Below are 21,764 nucleotides of genomic sequence, written 5' to 3'. Positions count from 1 at the left end.
TTAAAAAAAAATCATAATTTTTTGTCCAGATTGATTAATCCTTTGACATTACCGTCACAATTTTGAATCAATTTCTTTATGAATAATGCTCCTTTAGTCTTATATATAATATAGTTTGAGTTGTATCTTATGAATTACCAAGATTTTCTTCGCCTATATGGGTTAAAATCTTGGATGAGTAGTGTCATTTTTTAAGCCTATTGAGCTTTGTTCCAGTTTGTTTGGTCATAGTGTCATGCTCATTCTATGTTGTATAAATTATGTGATTCTGTGACATTTAATCCCTCAATTTTGATGTAACATGTGATTTTGATCAAAGATGATCCAGAAAATCCAACCATAAAAGATGCATTTGTTTTTGTCTAATTCAAAATAGTATGTAAATGTATGTAATTAGCACTCCCACATAAGGAAATGTTAAACTATGTAAGTATCTCACTGAATATATAATGAACAAATTTGGCAGCTATAATGTGTTTAAACTCATTACTTATAGATCCATTATAAATACACTATTATTTGAAATCGAAATGTACATGAAAAGTAGTTATTTTTTCTTTCTTGTTGTGTTGATTCAAAGGTTTAGGGCCGTTCAAGGGTCTAAAAGAACTTCAGCAGAATTCCAAGGATGTGTTGAATTGAAGTATCATCATCTGTGGACAAAGGTTTCCAAGTGTTGTCGTTGGTTGCTTATAGTTAATAGTAAAAGCTAATATGTTTGGCATCATTGGGGAAAATGAAACTCGGCAGACGAAACTAACGCCAGCATGGCTTTAGATTGTGGTAGTCTTAAGCAGGTGCATGAAGCTATTATTCGTAGCCTAATGCTCATCTACGTTCAGATTTATACTACCATATATGTAATTGTGTATAAAGTATGGAAATATAGAATTCCAAAATCGAAGAATATACAGAATCAGAGTTTTCACTTCTTAGCTGGATCAGCAAAAATCCTTCTGAGATGGCAGAATCCCCTCTCTTTATTCTTTCCTGTTTAATTGCTGCGCTCCTACATCACTGATCCACCCCACATATCAAATAGAAGTAAAATTATAATTACATTTTAAACGTTGGGCCCGTGCATAGCACGGGCAACACTCATCTAGTATATAAATATAAATAATAAAGACTATATAGAGTATAAATTTTTTTTTAAAAAAAAATTAAAATTTTATATCAAAGTTAAAGGTGTTATAGAAGAGATGGAGTTGGAAGAAAAAGATGTGCCAAGTGTAAATGGTGTCCTATATTTATGCCAAGTAACCCGTGTGTCGGTTTTATCAGCTTACTATTCACGCAGCATTCTCTCGAAACTTCTAACTTTTTCCGCCAACTTTTTTGTTTTTTTTATTCATCTTTTTAAGTATTGAAAATTGGAGTTCCATCATAATTTTTTTTTGAAAAACACTGATAAGTCTACCTCTCTTACAACCTGACCTCCCAGTTTCCTGTCCACAGTTTGATGGAATTTTGTATTTTTCAAGTTCTGACCAAAATAATAATAAAAAAAATAGATTTTTTTTTTATCACAACTATGGTTAACTAATCATGTTTTATGTCAGACATGCTAATTCCTAATTTAATTTTTAAAATTAGAATTTTCTTAATAATAATTTAAGTCAATATATAACAATCACAACTATATTTATAGTCAAAAGGCAAATGTTTAATATTTTCTTAGTTTCATATTATTTGATCCAATATTGATCGGATCATTAAGAATGTTTTTATTATGGTAAATTATATGAAAATTTGATTGTTAGCTCAAAATATTACTCTTCTTATGTCTTAATTTATGTGATACATTTTAGATTTCAAGATTCAAACAAGTCTAACTTTAACAGTAAAATTTTCATGTATCTTTTAGATATTTTGAATTGTCAATTATTATGACTTATAATACTTTTACGTAGTTTATAAATACATAAATTTCATTTTTAAAAATTTGAAGATTCCATGAGCAAAATCTCAATTAAATTTAAATTGATTAACTCAAAAAAAAATGAAATATATCACATAAATTGGGACACAGAACGAAATATGTCACATAAATTGAGACGAGGGAGTAGTAAAATTTGTAAAATGTGTCATATTTTACAATTAAGTAATGGAACAGTACATTACTACCTACGTTCACTTTTACTTGTCACTTATTTCTAAAATAGTCATTTTTAACATATCAACAAAAATAACCTTCCCCCCCCCCCATGTTTTACCCTTAATATTAAATACTTATTCTTCCAATCATTTTTTAAAACCTACTACTCCTTCCGTCCATTTTTAATTGTCATTGTTTCCTTTTTTTAGAGTCAAACGATAAGAATTTTGACTAACGTTTTATGATGTAGTTTTTATCATATTGATATGCAAAAAATTGCAATTTATACTCCCTCTGTCCCAATTTATGTGACTTACTTTCCTTTTTAGTTAGTCAAAAAAAGAATGACACATTTCTATATTAAGTAACAATTTAACTATAAAATATCTATTTTATCCTTAATGAAATGATTTACAGCCACACAAAATTTCTATCATTCATTTTTTACCTCAAGTTTTTAAAAGTCTTCCTTTTCTTTCTTAAAACTCTGCGCCGAGTCAAAACTACCTCACATAAAATGGGACGGAGGGAGTAGTATTTTTCGTATAGTTTTTGAATATCAATTTTTTTTGTTTAAACTATCGAATTAATATAATATAAATTAACTTTAAAAATTAATCAAATTGACTTTCAAAAATACAACATAATAATTAAAAATAGACAAAAAAAGTACTAAACATTATTTAATAGAATAGTCTGATAAAATATCTACATCAATAATTATTATGACAAGTCAAACCGTTAGAAATAAAAATGTAGGGATGAAAATCCAAAATACACTGCTTATTTCGGTCTCCGGTCACCAAGCCAGTTTATATTTAAACCCTTTCACCACTAACAACTCCACTACAGTGTTCTACAAAATCCTGCAACTACTCAGTCACATCCTTCTTCCTCTCAGTTCACACACAAAAAAATCATCATGGGTATTTTGATTCTCTTTCCCTTTTATTTTTCCTGTTTTTTGTTAACATGAATCTCTCTTTTTCGATTATTAACTTCCATCAATTTTTACTTGTTTCCTATTCTCACAGCTAAGGTTAAGATTGGAATTAACGGTAAGAATCTGTTCAAACTTCAAATTCAAGTGAATTTTATCTAGCTTTGTTTGCTTGGTACTATGTTCTATAGAGTTGAAATCTTGTTTTGCATGAAGGATTTGGAAGAATTGGCCGATTGGTCGCTCGGGTTGCTCTCCAAAGAGATGATGTTGAACTTGTCGCTGTTAACGACCCCTTCATCTCTGTTGATTACATGGTACATGCCCCTAGAAAACGAAATTTTGAATGGGTTTATTTAATTGATGATTTTTTTGATAATTTAGTTGTTGGGTTTGATTTGTCGGTGTTGCAGACATATATGTTTAAGTATGATAGTGTACACGGCCAGTGGAAGCATCATGAGCTTAAGGTTAAGGATGAGAAAACCCTTCTCTTTGGTGAGAAGGCTGTTACTGTTTTTGGCTTTAGGTAATGTTTATCTCTTTAACATTATATACAAATTGGGTCGATTTGAGTTCCTGATTGTTAACCTTCTTCGTATATCTGAAGGAACCCAGAGGAGATTCCATGGGCACAGACTGGAGCTGATTACATTGTGGAGTCCACGGGTGTTTTCACCGATAAGGACAAAGCTGCTGCTCATTTGAAGGTTTGTGATTATGAAGAAATAGATCTTTGTTCTTAACTCATCTTCCTTGTTTTGGATTGTAAGGAAAAGTTCCACAAATTTGTGTGTTCTGTTTGTATGATCAGCAAGTTTTGCGTTAATCTGTATGTATACATAATCACTCTGTATTAATGACGTTAATTGCTGTTTGATGTGTATCTTTTATTGTATATACTGATAACAACATTACAAATTCTGCACTCTTTAAGTGATGCTAATTTATGTTCATATTTTATTTGGTGATCGGAGGATTTATACCCGAGTTTCGGTGAGCACACTAGTATATATATTTTAATGATATTAGTTTGTCCTCTAAGACCACCATTTCAATTTGTTTGTCCTCTAAGACCACCATTTCAATTTGTTTGTTCTCTAAGACCACCGTTTCAATTTGTTTGTCCTCTCAAGTCCACAGGATTAAAAAGCATTTTGGTACATTCTACCTATTTTTAATATATGATCACAAGATTCAAAAGTCTTCTTAAACCTTGTGGCATGTTAAAAATGGATAAATAAATACAATTAGAGGGAGTATGATTTATAAGTTTTTTCTTGCCAAAGACATTGATTTTTTGTAGAATGTTTTCTCTGAAGTCTTGATGCAACTAAATCAATTTAAATTTAGAAAAGAGAATCAAATAAAGCATATCTCATTGTTGAGTTATATTAAGGACTCTAATATTAAACTTGGTATCTTTATGTTTCTGTTAATGCCTGGGAGTTGGATTAATTGACTATTTTCCTTTCTGGCCTTGCCTCTAGTTATTATTTCAGCGATTCAAGAGAGCTAATATCTGCTCAATTTTTGTCAATCATCAGGGTGGTGCCAAGAAAGTTATCATTTCTGCTCCTAGCAAGGATGCTCCTATGTTTGTCGTTGGTGTCAATGAGAAGGAATACAAGCCAGAGCTCAACATTGTTTCAAACGCTAGCTGTACCACAAATTGCCTTGCTCCCTTGGCCAAGGTTCTCCTATTCCACCCACCCGATCCTTCAAACTAACTATTGTGTCATTTCATAACGTGGAATGCAAGAATGAAATATCATCTCACTTTATCATGTAAGTCTACAGGTTATAAATGACAGATTTGGAATTGTTGAGGGTCTCATGACCACAGTCCACTCCATCACAGGTAAGTGTCTCTCTTGCTTCTACTTTTAAATAAATATAATTCATTTTCAGTTTGCTCAGTTGGTTTGGCTACTGCCATAATATTTCAGCCACTCAGAAGACTGTTGATGGACCATCAGCCAAGGATTGGAGAGGTGGAAGAGCTGCTTCGTTCAACATTATTCCCAGCAGTACTGGAGCGGCCAAGGCTGTTGGGAAAGTGCTACCAGCATTGAATGGAAAGTTAACTGGAATGGCTTTCCGAGTCCCAACTGTTGATGTGTCTGTGGTTGACCTCACAGTGAGGTTGGAAAAAGAAGCTACCTATGATGAAATCAAGGCTGCCATCAAGTAAGCTTGTGTTCTTTAGATGACTTTCCTCCAGTGCATTAGTATGTGCAAGTCATTTTCCTTTGTAATAATGTTTGTATTCTTCCACATCTTTTTCCTAGAGCGTAGTGTTTGCATGGCTCTACTAACTTGCATTGTTATATCTTCTAAAGGGAGGAGTCTGAAGGAAAACTGAAGGGAATTCTAGGTTACACTGAAGATGATGTGGTTTCCACGGACTTTGTGGGAGACAATAGGTGAATTTGGGACATTGAACTGTTTTATGATTTAATTCCTGTTTACTTCGTGTTTCATGAGCTCCTCTGAAGTTCTTGCTCGAACCTTGTTTGTGCTGATCCACTTTGTCTTGCTTGAACCTTGTCTGTGCTGATCCATTTATATCGTACTCTACTAATCAAGACTCTGTATTTCTCATTTCTCAATGGAAATAATTTGCAGATCAAGCATATTTGATGCCAAGGCTGGAATTGCTTTGAGCAAGAATTTTGTCAAGCTTGTTGCATGGTACGACAATGAATGGGGTTACAGGTAAAAAACATGAAATATATATTGTACATTTCTTCATCATCAGTTCAATTCACTGGATGCTCTCCCGACTACACTGGGTAGGAGTATTATATGATTTATGGCTTCCTGCTAATAGTAATCCTTGCTGGAATTGCAGCACAAGAGTGGTGGACTTGATTATTCACATGTCATCAGTTCAGTAAACTTGGCAGTTCACTCGTTGGTGGTGAAGTGTGGTTGCACTGCTGGTGATGATCCTGTTCTTCGTTGTTAGATAAATAGTTTAGAATAAAGTGTTCTCTCAGACCACAAAATGTGATTTATGGGCTGTACTCTTGTTTAGGTGTTCAACTGGATTGTAAGCCTCTTCACATTCCGAGAATGAGTCTTAGTGACTCTGGTATATGTGTTTCTCTTGTTTTGTTCTGTAATGAATGTATAATAACGTTGAACCTTGTTTTGTGATCTTGCTTCCCTGTTTCTATACTATCCTGTCATGCTTAGCCAATAGGCCCCAAGTATAAGATGCAATTCAGGTGCCCATGCCAACCTTGGAAAGCCGTAGGGTCCATAGGTGGATTCTTCATTTGCTTGTGATTTATATGTTCTTTTCAGAACATGTTCCTTGATCTGGTTTCCCTTTCTACCGGAAGTATGAGGGGAGTCCGTGTCTGTTTCCAGTTTCTCTTACTAACTAATAAATGCAGTGAATGGGAGGATTGCAGGTTTCATGTGAATTTGGTTTAGCTGGTTTTTGTGATCACAAGAATGTCTATAGGTTGGATGATTGTTGGTTGAGAGCATAACTACTAGTAGAAAAGCAGTTGCGTGGTAGGTGAGCCTGTTTGGATGGCTTATTTTAAGCCCGTTTAGATAAAATAAAAAAGTGCTTACAAGTACTTTGTTTTTTAAGGCAAAATAACAAAAAAGTCTAAAGACTTCAGCTACCAGTCTTACTAATACTCTTCAGTTAGCTGGTTTTCCTTCTTCTGGCAGGACTTAAATGCTCACACTATTTCTCCATTTGAATTTCAAATTTGAAAGTGGAGGATACGATATTTCTATTGGACCAGAAACAGTAGAAAAAGACAAGAAATCTATTAAATAAATTTCCACAGGTAGCTGAATCCATTTCAATTTCAAATTTTAAAAATGACAACATTTATTTTTCCTGTTGGATCAATAATTGTTCTTAGTACTCTGATTTCAAGTGGCCTTTGTCATGTAAAATTGCTGTACCACCAAATGACTGCTGTCTTCGTTCAAACTATATAATATTTCTTGGTCATACATCTATATTAATTGGTCAAATATCATAATCGCATCTTAGATAACAAATGAAGCTGAAAAAACGTGAGATAATAATAGGAGATTTAATCGTAAGGGTGACTAAATTGGTGCAGCTGGTGGCTTAGGCTGCGGATTTCCCTTCCAAAGAAATATTGTTGATTAGTGGTTGCATTATTGTGAATTAAAAAATAATTGTGACACAAATTTGATACAGTACTATTTTAATGTGGACTAATAAGTCATTAAACTCTTCAATTTTCAAATTTTCTCCAATTTCGATACCTCCGCCAAATCGTTTCTTCATTCTTCCGAATCATATATATACTCTCTCTCTCTCTGAGCTGTTTCATCAATACTCCATTTAACGCCATTCTCCAGAAAATCCTCTATAGGATATCACTCCACTATTAAACAATTCATATTTTATACCAAAATCAATTTTGAATGGTTCTTCACTGATGGCGTCATCGGCGTTCAAATCGACAACTCGGAGGACTACCTTAGGAGGAGGTCCCGCGGGAGCCGATGACTCCTCCGGTAGCTCTGGTAACAAAGCTCATCGCCGTTCTAGGAGTCTCAGCCGAGTTTCCCACGGGCCGCGGCGCTATGAGGAGCCTGTACAGGCTGACTTAGGCTACAATGCTGCTCCGCGTGGGAAGTTTGTTAATACAACTAGAGGATCGGGAGTTCCTGAAATCAGCCTTGATGATCTGGCGATAGAGTTCTTTTCTCAGGAGGAGGACAGAGAAAATAGTGACCGTGGCCGGTCAGAAAGGCGTGCGTCGGGGATTGGGCATTGGGCGAGTGAAACGGCGTCGTCGAGGAGGCGTGGTAGGTCAGTTTCCAGGCAGGGTTCGAAGACCTCTGCTGCTGATCGGAAAAGTGTCGCTGCTGATCGTTCCCGGAGTAACCTAGCTAAGTCAGATGCCAGTTCGAGGAGAAGGAGGTCGGTTTCTGTTGTTCGATATCAGATTAGTGATTCGGAGGTGAAACTTCTCTATCCTTTCCTTCTTTTTGTTTGACTAGGGAGTAGAACTAGAGCATATCTTTATAATTGTAGGAGTTGACTGGTTCAAGCAATTTCTGTGTACTGAGGTAGCTGATTAGGGTAGAAGGTTAGTAGTTAGTCGAGATTTGTCTTGCTTTTTGACGGGATAGAGCTTGGTGGTAGGCTGGTAGTCTAGAGCACTGTGTTTGGCGTAATATTAGCTGTATTCATGTAGTTTATCATCTGTTGTGTATGTTTTGAGTGGTCCCATTATGTTGTCAATGTTACTGCTCCTTGCATGTATGCTTTGCACTGCTTTCTGACTAGTTTTCATGTTTTTTTCATTGTTTTTCCTTTCCATTACTGCTTTGATTTGCTTCACTTGAGCTGAGAGTCTTTCGAAAATACCCTCTCGACCTCCATGAGGTAGGAGTACGGTCTGCTTACACTCTACCCTCCCCACTCTCCACTTTGTGGGATTTCATTGGGTATGTTCTTTAACTTGACTACTGAACTTTGCTTGATATAATCTTTGGGAATGAACATTTTAATGGAATTCACCAAAGCGACTACTAAACTTGGAGCATTTCAACTTTGGAAACTATCTGTATGGATATCTTTCACTTTTCTTCCCTTCATTTTAGTTTGTGTGTGTGGGTAGGTGGGGGAGCGGAGGAAGGGATGAAATTGAATTTATCTCCAATGGACTATGCAGTACACAGATCTTCTTTTACTGATCAAGAGAAAGAAAATGTAATACAAATCTGTAAACACAAAATATATGAAACCTAATTGGCCATGACATCAGAAAGTAGATATCTTTTTTGGTTGTTAATTCCAAGCAGAAGGGTCCTTTTTTACCAAAACTACTTTGATTGTTTACATTCTCCGGTAAGACTAAAATTAATGTCACTCGTGTACATCTAATGATAAAGATAGCCTTCGCGAATTCCTTATGTATAACACATAAGTTGCCTTGTATCTTGAAAGAGAAACCATGCATGAAATCCTATGACAATAAACTAACAAATGGAAGTTTAAGTGTTCATAAGAACTAAAACAAAAAAATCAGTTTGAGGGGGCATGCCTTCATTTACTATGTCTATATTTGTACTTATACCCTACTTTATGGGAAAATTTCTTCAAAGGTAATGGTTACGCCCATTAATTTGTTATTTTGTTTTATCTCAAAATCTTAGATGTGTACATAACTGAGCAAGTTTGAAAATTTGTGAGGGTAATGTTTACTTCCAGAAACTTTGAACTTTTCATAACTTTAGTTGAGAAGTTGGAATTCCAAGTGCTTTGGAAAGTAGAAATAGCTAAAACAAAAGAATAAATGCTTGACTTCTAGAAATACATTGGCCTTGGGCCTTGTGGTGCATCTCTCTAATGGTATTACTGATCCACCGGCACATGTAACGGATAATTCAGTTCACCAAAACTTAACAGACTAACAGTAATCTCCCAACTTTTTTTGTCTCTACTAGGAACCCAGTGACCAACAAAAACAATTCTTTTTTTATTTTTTATTTTTTTTGGTTATCAAAAAAAAGAATTGTTTTTGTTGGTTACTGGGTTCCTAGTAGAGACAAAAAAAGTTGGGAGATTACTGTTAGTCTGTTAAGTTTTGGTGAACTGAATTATCCATTACATGTGCCGGTGGATCAGTCAACATGTGCTCAAGCTGATTTGGCTATTACTGTCATAAGACAAGTGTTTTCCTCCTACCCTGACTATAGTGTTGTTTGTTCTGATGTTAGTGCTGTCGGGTGGATTATCAGTGACTCGACATTTGGGTCAGTCTTTTACCCAAAAGAATTAGTGGGAGGTTTCAGTTGGTTTAAGTGTTGAAATTGGTTTGCAATTATATACACAATTGCTGAGAGTTATACCAATCCAATTGGACCAGAAGAGAATAAGGTGAAACTATATGTGATGTGTAACATTCCCAGTATTTTAGTCTTCTACCGCAGAATTATAACAATTTTTTGAGGCTTTAAGAATTGCACTAATTGATGATGGCGTCCTCCTTAAATAATTTCTGTTCAATGTTCGAGGACAAGCTGACTCTGACATAATTAATTCTCCGTAAATTCTCACCTCAATTTAAATGTCCTAGTTCTTTTTTTATCAATAAAACTTATTTATCTCTGAACATTGATGGGGCATACCACAATATGATATGGTAATTTCAATACTGATTGTGAAAACACACTAGAGGGACATACAAACTTATGGCACCTCTACATGTTATATGGGTGTATGTCCGGAAAACCTTGGGTTGTTTAAATATTCATTATCTATGAGTTCTTAAGATCACTGTCTAAAAAGAAGAAATAAGAGAAAGCCATAGGTATGAGCAAATAAATGTGCAGTGGAGGCACTCTTTTGATCAAGAATTTTCTTTATTGTATGGCAGAGTGATGCAGATCATTATCGAAATTCCAACAGCCAAGTTGACATCAAGAAGAGTCAGAGCAACAAAATTAGTGACTTTCCGTCATCAATGAAGCCAACAGCTGTAAATAATCCAAAATTAAGGAGGTCTTTTAGCCAAAAAGACATGTCTCTGTTACATGATGGCTACTCTGTAAGTCGACAATTTAATATTTTTCTCTTTGAATTGTTGGGAACTTATTGGGTTAATGTATCATTTCTCACAAAAAAATTGCAGTTGCTCTTGCCCTTTGTTCTTATTATTTTCTGCTTTTTGTGTGTCTCTGCATGCCTTCTTGCAATGTTACTAATTTATGCACTTCTTCATTCATATTAGAGTCACTCTTCTGCCTTGACCGACGATGACACAAAGGATGCTCTTATCTGTAAAAATGGCATCGAGAAAACCATTCGAGCAGTTTATGCACAGAAAAAGGTTTACTTCGTTTATCTGTCAAAGTAGCATGCACTGACTTTTCCCTATGTCTTATCAATTGTCTTTTTCTGAAATATATTATTGTTCTTCAGGGTGAGCATCCAAATGGGGATGTGAATGGTGAACTGTACGAAGCAATGAGAAAAGAACTCAGGCATGCTGTTGAAGAAATCAAAACTGAACTTGAACAAGTGTGTGATTTATTTGTTCCATCAAATAAGAAAATTACTCCTCCCAGAGTTTATGACTTGCTTACTATTTCATGTTGACTAATGCAGACCATGGGGAAGAAAACTACTGGCTCCAAGTCAGGTCATGTGGCCAGAAAGAGTTATGCGACAAAATTGGAGCAGGTAAGTTTTCTCCATGCTTTCATTTTCCTGTTTTCCACACATGGTGTCGAGATCTTCTTTGGCAATTACTATGTTATGCTGTCTTTTTTCCAGTCTAATATTTTTGTCTCTTTTTGCACATTGGTTCTGATTCTTCTTTGGCAATCACTATCTTATGTGATTGTAATCCTCAGAAAATGAATGTCTTAACTTTCTTTAATATTAAAGTCAGAAGTGTATGCAATATCTGCTTGATGAAATTATGCAGGAAGACCAAAGAGGTAGGGATCGACGGATTGTCAAAGAACTTCCTGATACAAAAAGTTCTGCTGCTGGGCAGAAACAACCACGTAGAAAGGTCTCTCCCTCTTTTGGTTGAACGATCAATTTCCGACTTTCTTGATTATCTGTTATTCACCTCTGTAGTAGTTTCCTTTATTACTAGTTTTTTTACAAATTTCCAGAGAAGCAATGATAGAAACAGGACATCAACACAATTGAATGATGAGGCAGAGAAGTTTTTTGTGGATTTCATTGCAAATATAGAAGATACAGATTTTTCTTCATTTGATGGAGAAAGAAGTGATGCAAGTTCCACATTAGGAGGAATAGCTAAGCCAAGGGACAGTATTACTTATGGGGAAGCAGTTAATCAAAGTCCAGCAGGAGCTAATTGTCATCCTGTTGGAACCGACGGGGTTATCTTCCCCTGGTTGCAGTGGGAGACAAGCAATGATGGTTCTTTCACTCCCATAAAAGAAGTGGAAACTCCTGTTAGTAGGAAACCGTCAATATGTGATGCAAGACAGGTAAAGTGATACTTTGTTTTCCTCCTAATAGAATTAAATTCTGCATGCTTGTTTTGTGACGTATAAAAAGTTAGTTGCTGCTTTAGGGATAATATACTAGCAAGTGCGCTCTTGATTGGATAATGTCCTCCATGATACTTGTTAGCTTTAGCTAAAGTTTCCAGATGATTGGATACTTTTTAGGAATTACATAATTTCGTTAATTGGTCAAACTAGGAGGTATGTTGGCTCACTCTGGGCCGTAAATACCTATCATTTTGCCTATTTGGATATTATCTTGCTTCCACTTCTTCATAGAGAAGACCTTGGAAAACTCTAGACAAAAAACAAATTCCTTTACTAAATTGCTTGAGTTGCTTTCCATGCCGTGCCATTTACACATTCACTTTAGTAGTGTGCTAGCCATATAATTTGTACTTCTCTCTAGTAGTAAATCTCATTCTCTTCCCAGAGACATCTATTGTAACTTGGCCCCAACTTTCCTTCTTGTAGGACATCACCTCCCCTCAGAATGACAGTAGTTATTCCATGAGCAGCCATGGGAGTTGGAGCCCAGCTATTCAGCAGAGTCAACAGAAGAATAGAACAATCTATACGATTGAAGATGGTGGAAACATATCAGGAGAACTTGAAAGTTGCCAAAGTTCAGGATTTGATATGGCTGAATACAACAAACTTAAACGAAGTGAAGAGCTGTTGTTTGAAAGGTATCGAGAACGGAATAGAATTAGTTCAGGTGGTCTTTTACTTTGTGGTCATTTTCGCTAGTTACATTATATCGCTGATACTCATTTGCAGCTAGTAAAGTACATAAGTTAAGTTATTTAGGAGTAGCAAAAATTTATCATGTAGTGAGTCGTGGAAGTTGGACTTCACTTCCTCTTGGATTTTGGTTTGTTAATGGTTCGGTCATATTTGCCCTCATAGTTATATTTTGTTCAAATATACCCCTTACCCTAAGGGAGAAAGTATAAGGATACATTTAACACTCTTAGATATAATTTTTCTTATTTGTTTTCATCACGTATGCATCTATAGTATCACTGTTATAGCCATCTTTCAGCCAAGCGAGCCCCTTTTCTGCTCATACTTGATATACATAAATATGTGTATCTACTAATGGAAGCTTATTTAAATAAGCTCCAAATATCAATCATTTTTCACTAATACAGCAATAAAACTAATATAGTTAGCTAGACATTTAAAATATCGTCTGTCTGACAAATACTAAAAATCCTACATTCAAGAAAAGAACTTGTAACCCTTGGCTTGCAGTATGATCTGCCTCAAGGCACCAATGGGAGATAAAACCATCAGAAGAACCCCAAGTATGATGCATATCTGGGTTTAAAAAAAAACGAAAGCAATTAGAAATAGTATTAGCAATACAACCAAGAAAGTACACCAATTTCTCGAAGATGTTTGCAAGTCTTTGTAACATACGTACCCAATTTGTGAACCAAGACAACCCAAATCTTTTAGGTTTATATATGATTAGCCATATGATACAAGGAAGCTGCAGCAATGGAGAAAAAGGCATGTCAATATTTGGTTCTGTAGCCCGTTACAAATACTATTTTAGCTAGTATAACACGTGAACTTTGACTTACAAAGTAGGTAGTAGGAGCAAATGCAAATCCTCCGAAAAAACCAAGCAACCCACCAAAGAATGGGAATGATATTGCAAGGAACATTGTTAGGGCTGCGCCAACAAGCAAAATAAGAAAGAAAAAAAACATAAGTTATGTCTTTAGAACATATTAATCAACATAAAAATAGTGGAATATATAATGGTGACATACCAACATAACCAGTCCGAACAATTACTCGTAATGTTTTAGTTGGATTAAAATTTCTTTGCTTCACCAAGTAAGATTCGATCATGTCAAACACACCCATAGCAAACACCTAAAAAGAAAATCAAGCAAATAAATATAATGTATCAGTCCTATCAGATCATTGAATTTCGAATGCTGAATGATTTTAAAAGTTTAAACCTGATAGCTTCCAATAACATGAACGACGACGAAGGCATTAGCCATGATAATAAGCCAAGCAGGTTTTTGTAGGGATATCAAGATGTTGTCCTCCACACTATTTCCAAAAACTCTGTAGCCAACAAAAGCTACAGGAAAGTAACAAATAGCCACGACGATGTACGCGATAATGACTCCTTTCCACATAGGTTTCTTGGATGGTTTTTCAGGAGTTGAAGGCATTGTAGCCTGAATTTCCAAGACAACATTGTGGCCAGCAAATGCAAATGCAATATCCCCTAAAGCACTTAAGGAACCAAACACTCTTCCTGTACTTGTTGAAGCCCTTGGACTATAATCAACCTCTGGAGATATTCCTTTGTGTACTGATGCTCCCCAACCTATGGTTGAATAACTACACAATGAAAAAGATAATAATTAATCTTACTCATTACCATGAGGTAGTGGTAAGGTCTGCACATACTCTACCCTCCCCAAACCCCACTCTATGGGATTTCAAAGGGTATGTTGTTGTTGTTTTGCATTGAGAAGTATTGATTTTAGTAATTATATTATTTGTTACGCAAAAGGGTCATATTTGCCCTTGAACTCTTAGAAAAGGGTCATATTTATCCTTCGTCATACTTTTTTGATATATTTGCCCTTACCATCCAACTTAAGGTACAGATTTGCCCTTATACAGTTAACTTATCATGTCACCATTTTTATTAGTCTATGTGGCGCCTACATGGCTCCATGTGTATATACTTTTATTATAATAAAAAAATTATTTTCTATTTTGTATTATATCTGACCCATTTGTAAAACCTGACCCAACCAATGTGAAGACCCATTAATAAAATCTGACCCAACTAATGTGAAAATCCATCAGCTCTAATTTCATTAACCATTAGCCCTAATTTTTCACTTTTCTTCAACAAAATTTGATTCCTAACTTTCTCTGTAGATTTTGCACTCACTCTTCCTTCCTTTCTTCTTCATCTCTGTCATCCACAATCGAAGTTTTCTTCTCTTTGTTAACGAAGGAAGGTGACTTTTGACGTCGGTGCTCTAATCTTATGCTTTTTTGTTTTCCGACTTGCGGTGCAGAATGGATAAGCGTGGCTACAAATTGCGTATCCTTTTTTGAATTTTGCTATTCATTCTATTTATTTAACTTAAATGTGCGTTAAGTTTGAATTTTACTGTGATGTTATGATTCATTGTGAAATTTTTGTTCAGATTTTGGAAAGATTCCAGAAACAAATACCATACAAAAAAGCTAAAGAGATGATTTAAGAATAGAAATCTTATATATTGTTGGATCTCTCTCAATCAAGATATGAATGCCTTTTCTCACTGTATGAAGCGTTCATCTAATATTGTGACATCAAGATGATGGGTATAAAATTAGGGCTAATGGTTAATGAAATTAGGGCTGATGGATTTTCACATTAGTCGGGTCAGATTTTATTAATGGGTCTTCACATTGGTTGGGTCAGGTTTTACAAATGGGTCAGATATAATACAAAATAGAAAATAATTTTTTATTATAATAAAAGTATATACACATGGAGCCATGTAGGCGCCACATAGACTAATAAAAATGGTGACATGATAAGTTAACTGTATAAGGGCAAATCTGTACCTTAAGTTGGATGGCAAGGGCAAATATATCAAAAAAGTATGACGAAGGGTAAATATGACCCTTTTCTAATAGTTCAAGGGCAAATATGACCCTTTTCCGTATTTGTTATTGATGGTCTACTGGAAACAAACAGTTTCTCTACTTTCACAAGCTAAGGTAGGGGTAGTTGATGTTATTTTAAATTATTTCTTGAATAAATTATACATGTATGATAAGATAAATAAAACCAGACAATCAAATTAAAACGGAGGAAGACGTACCTGAGAGACATGACAGCAGCAAGGAATGAGATTAAAGTGATGGAGTTGAAATTGGGACAAAAAGACAGGAAAAAATGAACACAACCAAACATCAAGATGAAATAGCCAGTCTTCAAAGGGTGGCAATTAGGACAACCAGTCTCATAAATCTTCTGTAGAGATTTGCCACCAGTGACCATGTAAACTATATTAACTCCAACTTCAACTAATAGTTGTTGAGGAACCACAATCCATAGCCCAAGCTTTTCTCCAAAAGCCTCTTGCCCTAATTCATGATATCTGTCAAATCTTTTACCTGGTACCATCTCATGCATTTGCACCATTTGCCATAAAGTGTACAATGATATCACCCATGCTAATACCATTACTGTGACTCCAACACCCCTATTATATTATATAACATGTCAAAAAAATATTGATATTCAGTTGAAAGAAGAGAATAATTTTGATCAAAGGAATTCAAAAATATGACTTGGAACATCATAACTCATTCAATACCGTCACTTTAATTGAAAAAATAAAAAAAAGGGTGTAACATATATACCCGGAACAAACACCCTATTTGCATTTGCATTTTGACCTCAGAGAACAAACACTTTGTTTACATTTTGACCTCAAGAAACAAATACCCTATTTGCATTTTGACCTCAAGAAACATACCCTATTTGCATTTTGACCTCGTGAACAAACACCCTAGTGACATTTTAGGGAACAAACAATCTATCTTTTTTCAACACATGGAACGAACACCCTAAATGCGTTTTGACCCTAGTATGGACAAAAAAATAATTATTTAAACCACTTTGTTTCTTTTTGTACAAGTTACTTTTATTATTGTCTAACTCATTTCTTTTTTTCTATATTCTCATTCATAGGTCCAAAATCTACATAAAAAAGGTTTACTTACTTTATATGAATCTAAGAAGGTGGTAAAAAGTATAAGTATCAAAACAATCATAATCACTTTTATTTGTGAGGTACACATAACGTAACACGTAACAGATACATACCAACCTAATTGGGACATTGCATAGGGGAGCCCAAGAACACCGGCACCAACCATAGCGGTAACATTATGAAAAGCGGAATAGTACCACTTTGCATTTCTCGATGAAGTGATGGGTAGCCAAGCGCTTATAATACTTTCCTTACTTGATTCTATCTTCTTCTTCACCATTTCTGTCATACTAATTAATTGATCTAACAAATCTTCTACTTACGTAATAATTTTGTTTTCTTTGTGGGAAGAGCAAGAGCGTGTGAAAAATTAAAAGGAAAAAAGAGTGTTTCTTTTTAATTAGATTAGAATTCTAATTGGATTATCATTTGCATGACCTTTTTGTGTTTCTGGTTTATTGGTATTTAAAATATATTGAAGTGTTTGTGTTCTATCCAAACTCTGCCACTTTTAATTATATGCATCCGATTAAACATATAAATCTGCTCATAAGTCATAATAGTAGTAGTAATATGTTTGCCTACAAATAGTTGCTTCACACAAATAACTACAATTAGAATTAACTAAGTACTTGACACATTGAATGGAAAATATATATTTAAATAAAAATAAAAAAATCAGTAATTTTCTATATGTATATTATTTAACTCAAAATTTTGAGTTCTATATCGAACAATTTACTTAATATGGACTAAAGAGAGTATATCATGATTCATGAAAAAAAACTTGGAGTTATTAAGAGGTTTCAAAAGAGTGTAATTTTTTTTATAACTTGTGGCGTCCGAGTCAACTTGCATGCATCTCAATAAGATTCATGTCACTCACTTTTCAATAACAACGAATTTCACTAGAACAAATAATATTTCATTTGTTTTATATTAGCTGATCACTTTTCTTTTTACACGCATATTAAGAAATCATAAATAAAAATAATTTTGCTAGTTCACTCCTTAAAAAACTTCTAAGGAATTTTACAAACTAATGTGAATACTTTCAAAAGTAATTAATTGCAAGAGTAATCTAGGAAAAAATCAATTAATGTTTTCTTGATTTAGTAAGATGGAGAACTACTCCATCTGTCCAACAATAATTGTCTACTATTAACTTGACATACTCTTTAATAAACAATAAATAATAGGTCTAATATTACTATTTTATCCTTTGACATTATTAAATTTAATGCTTTGAGAATTGTGTTAGATGATAAATAGTATTTAGTAGCAAGGGTAAAATAGACACAAAATATAAATTATCTTTTGATTTTCTGAAACTGAACAAGTATTGTTGGACAACTATTTTTAATATAGTGAACAATTATTATTAGACGGAGAGAATAATATGGTACAATTATTTTTACTAAAATGATTTACTAATATAAAACAAAAAAGTAATATTTTGTTTTTATTAACATTTAGCTAGATATATATCCCTTCCCTTTTCTATCATTTCTTTCAGACTTAAAATGCAAAATGCAATCTTAAATCTAATTATTTTCCACTAGGTTCAACAAAATCATACTCATAATTATAGCGTCTAAATTTGCGTTGTATAATACCCTACAATATCACCTTAAAATTTTGATCAATTTAAATTTGCATGGGAGAAAAAAAAAGGTGAAATCATTTTTTTAGAAAAATGCTAAATAAAGTGTATTAGTAATATTTGTATTAATTTTATATAGATTATTTCTTATGCATTATTTAGTTTGGTGTATTAAAAATAACATGTATTGCGTAAAAATATTTATTTATAAACATACCCTTCACAATTATAATGGAAAAGATATAAAAAAAAACTTTTGAGGGATAATGCAGTCTTTAACCATGCTAATGCATGCATTAAAACCTCTTACATTACTAATCGAATACTATTAGCTATACATAGCATGTAAAAAAAATCACACATCTTTTAAACATTTTGAGCTATCAATTATTGTGACTCATATTCCTTTTTACATAATTTACAAATATATAAACTTCATTTAAAAAAAATTGATAATTTTATGCACAAATTCCTGATCAAACTTAAATTGTTTGACTTTCGAAAAATAAATAACATCACATAAAAATATCATATAATATACAAAATTAATGCATGCATTATTTTTACAAATAGACCGGTTAACCTATGGGGGTGAAAAACCAAAGATATGTCCTCCTGCCGTCCCAAAAAGAGAAAATGAAAAAAAGAATTTGAACAAACCGAACTTTATCTTGTGTAAAAACGAAGCAACTCAAGCCTCAAGGGGAAGCAAGCATTCCAATATCCCCTCAAAATGCAAACTCTTCAAACTTGTTCTTTGTTCTTCACATTTCCATCTCCTAAAACCCTCCTTAAACCCCTAAATTCTTCTAAATTCACTGCTTTTCCTTTCTTCAATCTCTCTACTTCATCCAATTTCAAGCATTCCCCTCTTACTCTTCACTGTTTCAGTTCAGATGAATACCCAGTAGGTGATGACGACGCATTTCTCGAAGCTTTTGGACCCAAAGAGAAAGAATCTGAAGAAGAAGCCCGGCGCCGGAACTGGGTCGACCGTGGTTGGGCTCCATGGGAAGAAATCCTCTCACCTGAAGGTGATTTTGCTCGGAAATCTCTTAATGAAGGTGAAGAAGTTGCGCTTCAGTCACCTGAAGCTATTGAAGCTTTCAGAATGCTTAGTCCCAACTACCGGAAAAAGAAGATTAAGGAAATGGGTATAACGGAAGATGAGTATTACGCTAAGCAATTTGAGATTAAAGGTGATATTCCTGAGCCTTTGGAGACTATGTGGTCTGGGCCGTTGGTGGTTCGACATGTACCACCTAGGGATTGGCCGCCGAGGGGGTGGGAGGTTGATAAGAAGGAATTGGAGTTCATTAGAGAAGCTCATAAGATGCAGGCTGTGAGAGTGGACTATGATAAAGTGGAGGAGATGGTGAATAAGGAGACTGATGATATGAGTTTGGAACGGTATAAAGTGTTCTTGAAGCAGTATAATGAGTGGGTTGCTGCTAACAAGGATAGATTAGAAGAAGAATCTTACAAGGTACAGGCTAATTTCGTATCCCTTTATGAAGTTTTAATATGATGCAGGACGCAGGGAGAGGAAGGTCGAGTAACTTTTGCTTAGACCCTGTATTTGTATTAGGAAATTCATTAAATATGTATAAATATATAGTTACGAACCTAGTAACTAAAATGAGATATGAATTTGATGGCAAATCGGAAGGCAACTTCAAATCCTAGCTCAACCTGTGGACCTAACTTTTGTGCGGTAAAGAGTTTTGGGTAGTTTTAAGTTGTTCATGATATGCTGGCTAAGAAATTAAAAAATCATTTGGACTTGTTAAGATGCTTGAACTACCTAGAATTTCTTCTCTGAGAGGCTAGTGCAACCAGATAGAGTGGGTATTGCAGTTTGATGAAAGTAATTGGCAACTACGCCTCCATCAAAGCTGTGGCAACTAGGACTCTTGTACCTTTGCTGCTTTCATCAACTGAACATATCATTTCAGTTTATGCACACTTTTTCTTGTTGAACAACCCCTATCTTTTGAGTGATTGATGCTGATTGGCATGGAATTAGTTAAGGTGTGCGCAAGCTGACCTGGAGGCGGGACACCACATCTATAAAAAAACAATAAATCTATTTACTGATTTAGAGTTATCAAGGTTTAGAGAAAAATCATTCCAAGAAATATCAGATCACAGGGGTCTGTCCTTTTGTCAGTGGAACAACTAATAAGTCTAACTCTACAAATAATGACCTTTAGTCTTAAATGACAGAATTGTTGGGGGTTAAGGAGTCAGATAACTATCATTTTTTCTGTTCAAATCTAAATGTGAATTCAAATATATGAAATAAAACCAAAACCAAAACCAAACCCCACCATGGTGGAATGCACGGTGCCATCCTTTTCCTCCTTTTCCCGGAGAAGGAAATTTTGGTAGTTCAAGCATCTGCACTAGTCCAAATCTTTTACATCTCTTAGACCAATTATTGAAAAAGTTCAAAAACTACTGAAATCGTTGACACAATCTGATAGAAGGTAGTAATTAATTGCACTGGATTTTGAAAGTGAAGCTATTAGTAAGCAACTTTACCTTGTCTTATCAAAGGAATAAAAAGCTCTTAGTGTGCAACTTAAAGTTAATGAAATGCTGCAGTATATAATTCATGTTGTGCTATGGCAAAAACTGTACGTGGTACGTGGAAGGTATCCTGCATTAGTGTTTAAGAATTCTACTTGCTTTTGAACATTTAGTTAATTTTTCATTGTAAAGATTTTCCCTTCACTATTGTCAGGAAAACGGCTTCAAAAAGAATGCTTTTTTGGTTCATCAATAATTGTACTTACCCTCAAATTGTGATGTCTGTGCAGTATGACCAAGACTATTATCCTGGCAGGAGAAAAAGGGGAAAGGATTACCAAGATGGAATGGTACGATAGATGTTGCATTTGCAGATTTGAATATTTTTTACTGTTGTTAGGTTTATTTGGGCTATTGATGTTTTGTCATAACATTTCCCCTCTTCATTTGGTTGCAGTATGAACTCCCATTTTACTACCCAGGACAGGTAAGTTTCTTTCCTTTTCCCTTTCTCTGATGATGAGAAAGTCATTGTGATTCTTACGGAGTCCATTTTCGTACATCTTGATGGATGAATATGAGAAACTGAGCAGTGATTGAAGAGATTTCAAAGTGCTCTAGCCATACTTGACGTTAATAGTTTGAGCAGGATAATCCCTGATCAAAAAATAGTCTGAGCGTGATAATTTGATTGTTGTTTGTTCTTATTATACCAGAAAGTTTAATGTTTTTCAGTTATCTTAGTATGTATCTTATTCTTTTCATTTTTTTGCTTTTTTCTTTTTTGTGGGGGGGGGGGGGGGGGTTTTTTTGTTTTTT

The 21,764-nt window shown here is 34.5% G+C and overlaps 4 protein-coding genes across 5 annotated transcripts in view; 3 read left to right on the top strand and 1 right to left on the bottom strand.

Annotated features, from left to right (window-relative positions):
* Positions 1 to 2,946: 2,946 nt before the first annotated feature.
* On the top strand, positions 2,947 to 6,109 carry LOC102592694 (glyceraldehyde-3-phosphate dehydrogenase, cytosolic-like; the record flags this gene model as incomplete). Its single annotated transcript, NM_001288348.1, is given in 11 exon segments — positions 2,947 to 3,024; positions 3,133 to 3,156; positions 3,255 to 3,355; positions 3,452 to 3,567; positions 3,649 to 3,748; positions 4,586 to 4,732; positions 4,839 to 4,899; positions 4,988 to 5,228; positions 5,381 to 5,464; positions 5,667 to 5,756; positions 5,893 to 6,109. Coding segments are annotated over 11 exon segments (1,014 nt in total). The 3' UTR covers positions 5,939 to 6,109.
* Positions 6,110 to 7,283: 1,174 nt separating this feature from the next.
* Positions 7,284 to 12,976, top strand: LOC102592352 (uncharacterized). Its single transcript, XM_006351431.2, has 8 exons — positions 7,284 to 8,011; positions 10,436 to 10,606; positions 10,790 to 10,888; positions 10,981 to 11,079; positions 11,167 to 11,241; positions 11,489 to 11,578; positions 11,685 to 12,029; positions 12,522 to 12,976. The coding sequence occupies exons 1-8, from the start codon at positions 7,484 to 7,486 to the stop codon at positions 12,795 to 12,797; spliced, it is 1,683 nt and encodes a 560-aa protein (XP_006351493.1). The 5' UTR covers positions 7,284 to 7,483; the 3' UTR covers positions 12,798 to 12,976.
* A 221-nt stretch (positions 12,977 to 13,197) lies between these two features.
* On the bottom strand, positions 13,198 to 17,103 carry LOC102592020 (lysine histidine transporter 2-like). The gene is made up of 7 exons (XM_006351430.1): positions 16,924 to 17,103; positions 15,914 to 16,297; positions 14,027 to 14,420; positions 13,832 to 13,937; positions 13,640 to 13,731; positions 13,477 to 13,545; positions 13,198 to 13,370 (listed from the first exon to the last, which is right to left on the bottom strand). Exons 1-7 carry the CDS (start codon positions 17,097 to 17,099, stop codon positions 13,272 to 13,274), a joined length of 1,320 nt encoding a protein of 439 aa, XP_006351492.1. The 5' UTR covers positions 17,100 to 17,103; the 3' UTR covers positions 13,198 to 13,271.
* Positions 17,104 to 19,050: 1,947 nt separating this feature from the next.
* Positions 19,051 to 21,764, top strand: part of LOC102591466 (protein PLASTID TRANSCRIPTIONALLY ACTIVE 10) — a 12,875-nt gene continuing 10,161 nt past the window's right edge. Inside the window, exons 1-3 of one of the 2 annotated variants that reach the window (XM_006351429.2) lie at positions 19,051 to 19,899; positions 21,236 to 21,295; positions 21,403 to 21,432. In XM_006351429.2, coding sequence (XP_006351491.1) covers positions 19,147 to 19,899; positions 21,236 to 21,295; positions 21,403 to 21,432 — 843 coding nt within the window. In that variant the 5' untranslated portion in view covers positions 19,051 to 19,146. The remainder of the gene's footprint in view (positions 19,900 to 21,235; positions 21,296 to 21,402; positions 21,433 to 21,764) is intronic. The other variant, XM_006351428.2, reaches the window with a different exon arrangement.

This window comes from Solanum tuberosum, unplaced genomic scaffold, assembly GCF_000226075.1.
Source record: "Solanum tuberosum cultivar DM 1-3 516 R44 unplaced genomic scaffold, SolTub_3.0 scf00127, whole genome shotgun sequence".
NCBI lineage: Eukaryota > Viridiplantae > Streptophyta > Magnoliopsida > Solanales > Solanaceae > Solanum > Solanum tuberosum.
The sequence above is the reverse complement of the archived record's forward strand: the minus strand, read 5'-3'. Positions and strand labels throughout refer to the sequence as shown.

Excerpts from the sequence above, each read along its gene's own strand:
- LOC102592352 (XM_006351431.2), top strand. The coding sequence starts at position 7,484 with ATGGCGTCATCGGCGTTCAAATCGACAACTCGGAGGACTACCTTAGGA. Across the intron at positions 11,242-11,488 it reads ATGCGACAAAATTGGAGCAG|GAAGACCAAAGAGGTAGGGA; the intron begins GTAAGTTTTCTC and ends GAAATTATGCAG. Across the intron at positions 12,030-12,521 it reads CAATATGTGATGCAAGACAG|GACATCACCTCCCCTCAGAA; the intron begins GTAAAGTGATAC and ends TCCTTCTTGTAG.
- LOC102592020 (XM_006351430.1), bottom strand. The coding sequence starts at position 17,099 with ATGACAGAAATGGTGAAGAAGAAGATAGAATCAAGTAAGGAAAGTATT. Across the intron at positions 13,938-14,026 it reads ATGTTATTGGAAGCTATCAG|GTGTTTGCTATGGGTGTGTT; the intron begins GTTTAAACTTTT and ends TTTTCTTTTTAG. Across the intron at positions 13,546-13,639 it reads TTGCTCCTACTACCTACTTT|CTTCCTTGTATCATATGGCT; the intron begins GTAAGTCAAAGT and ends CCATTGCTGCAG.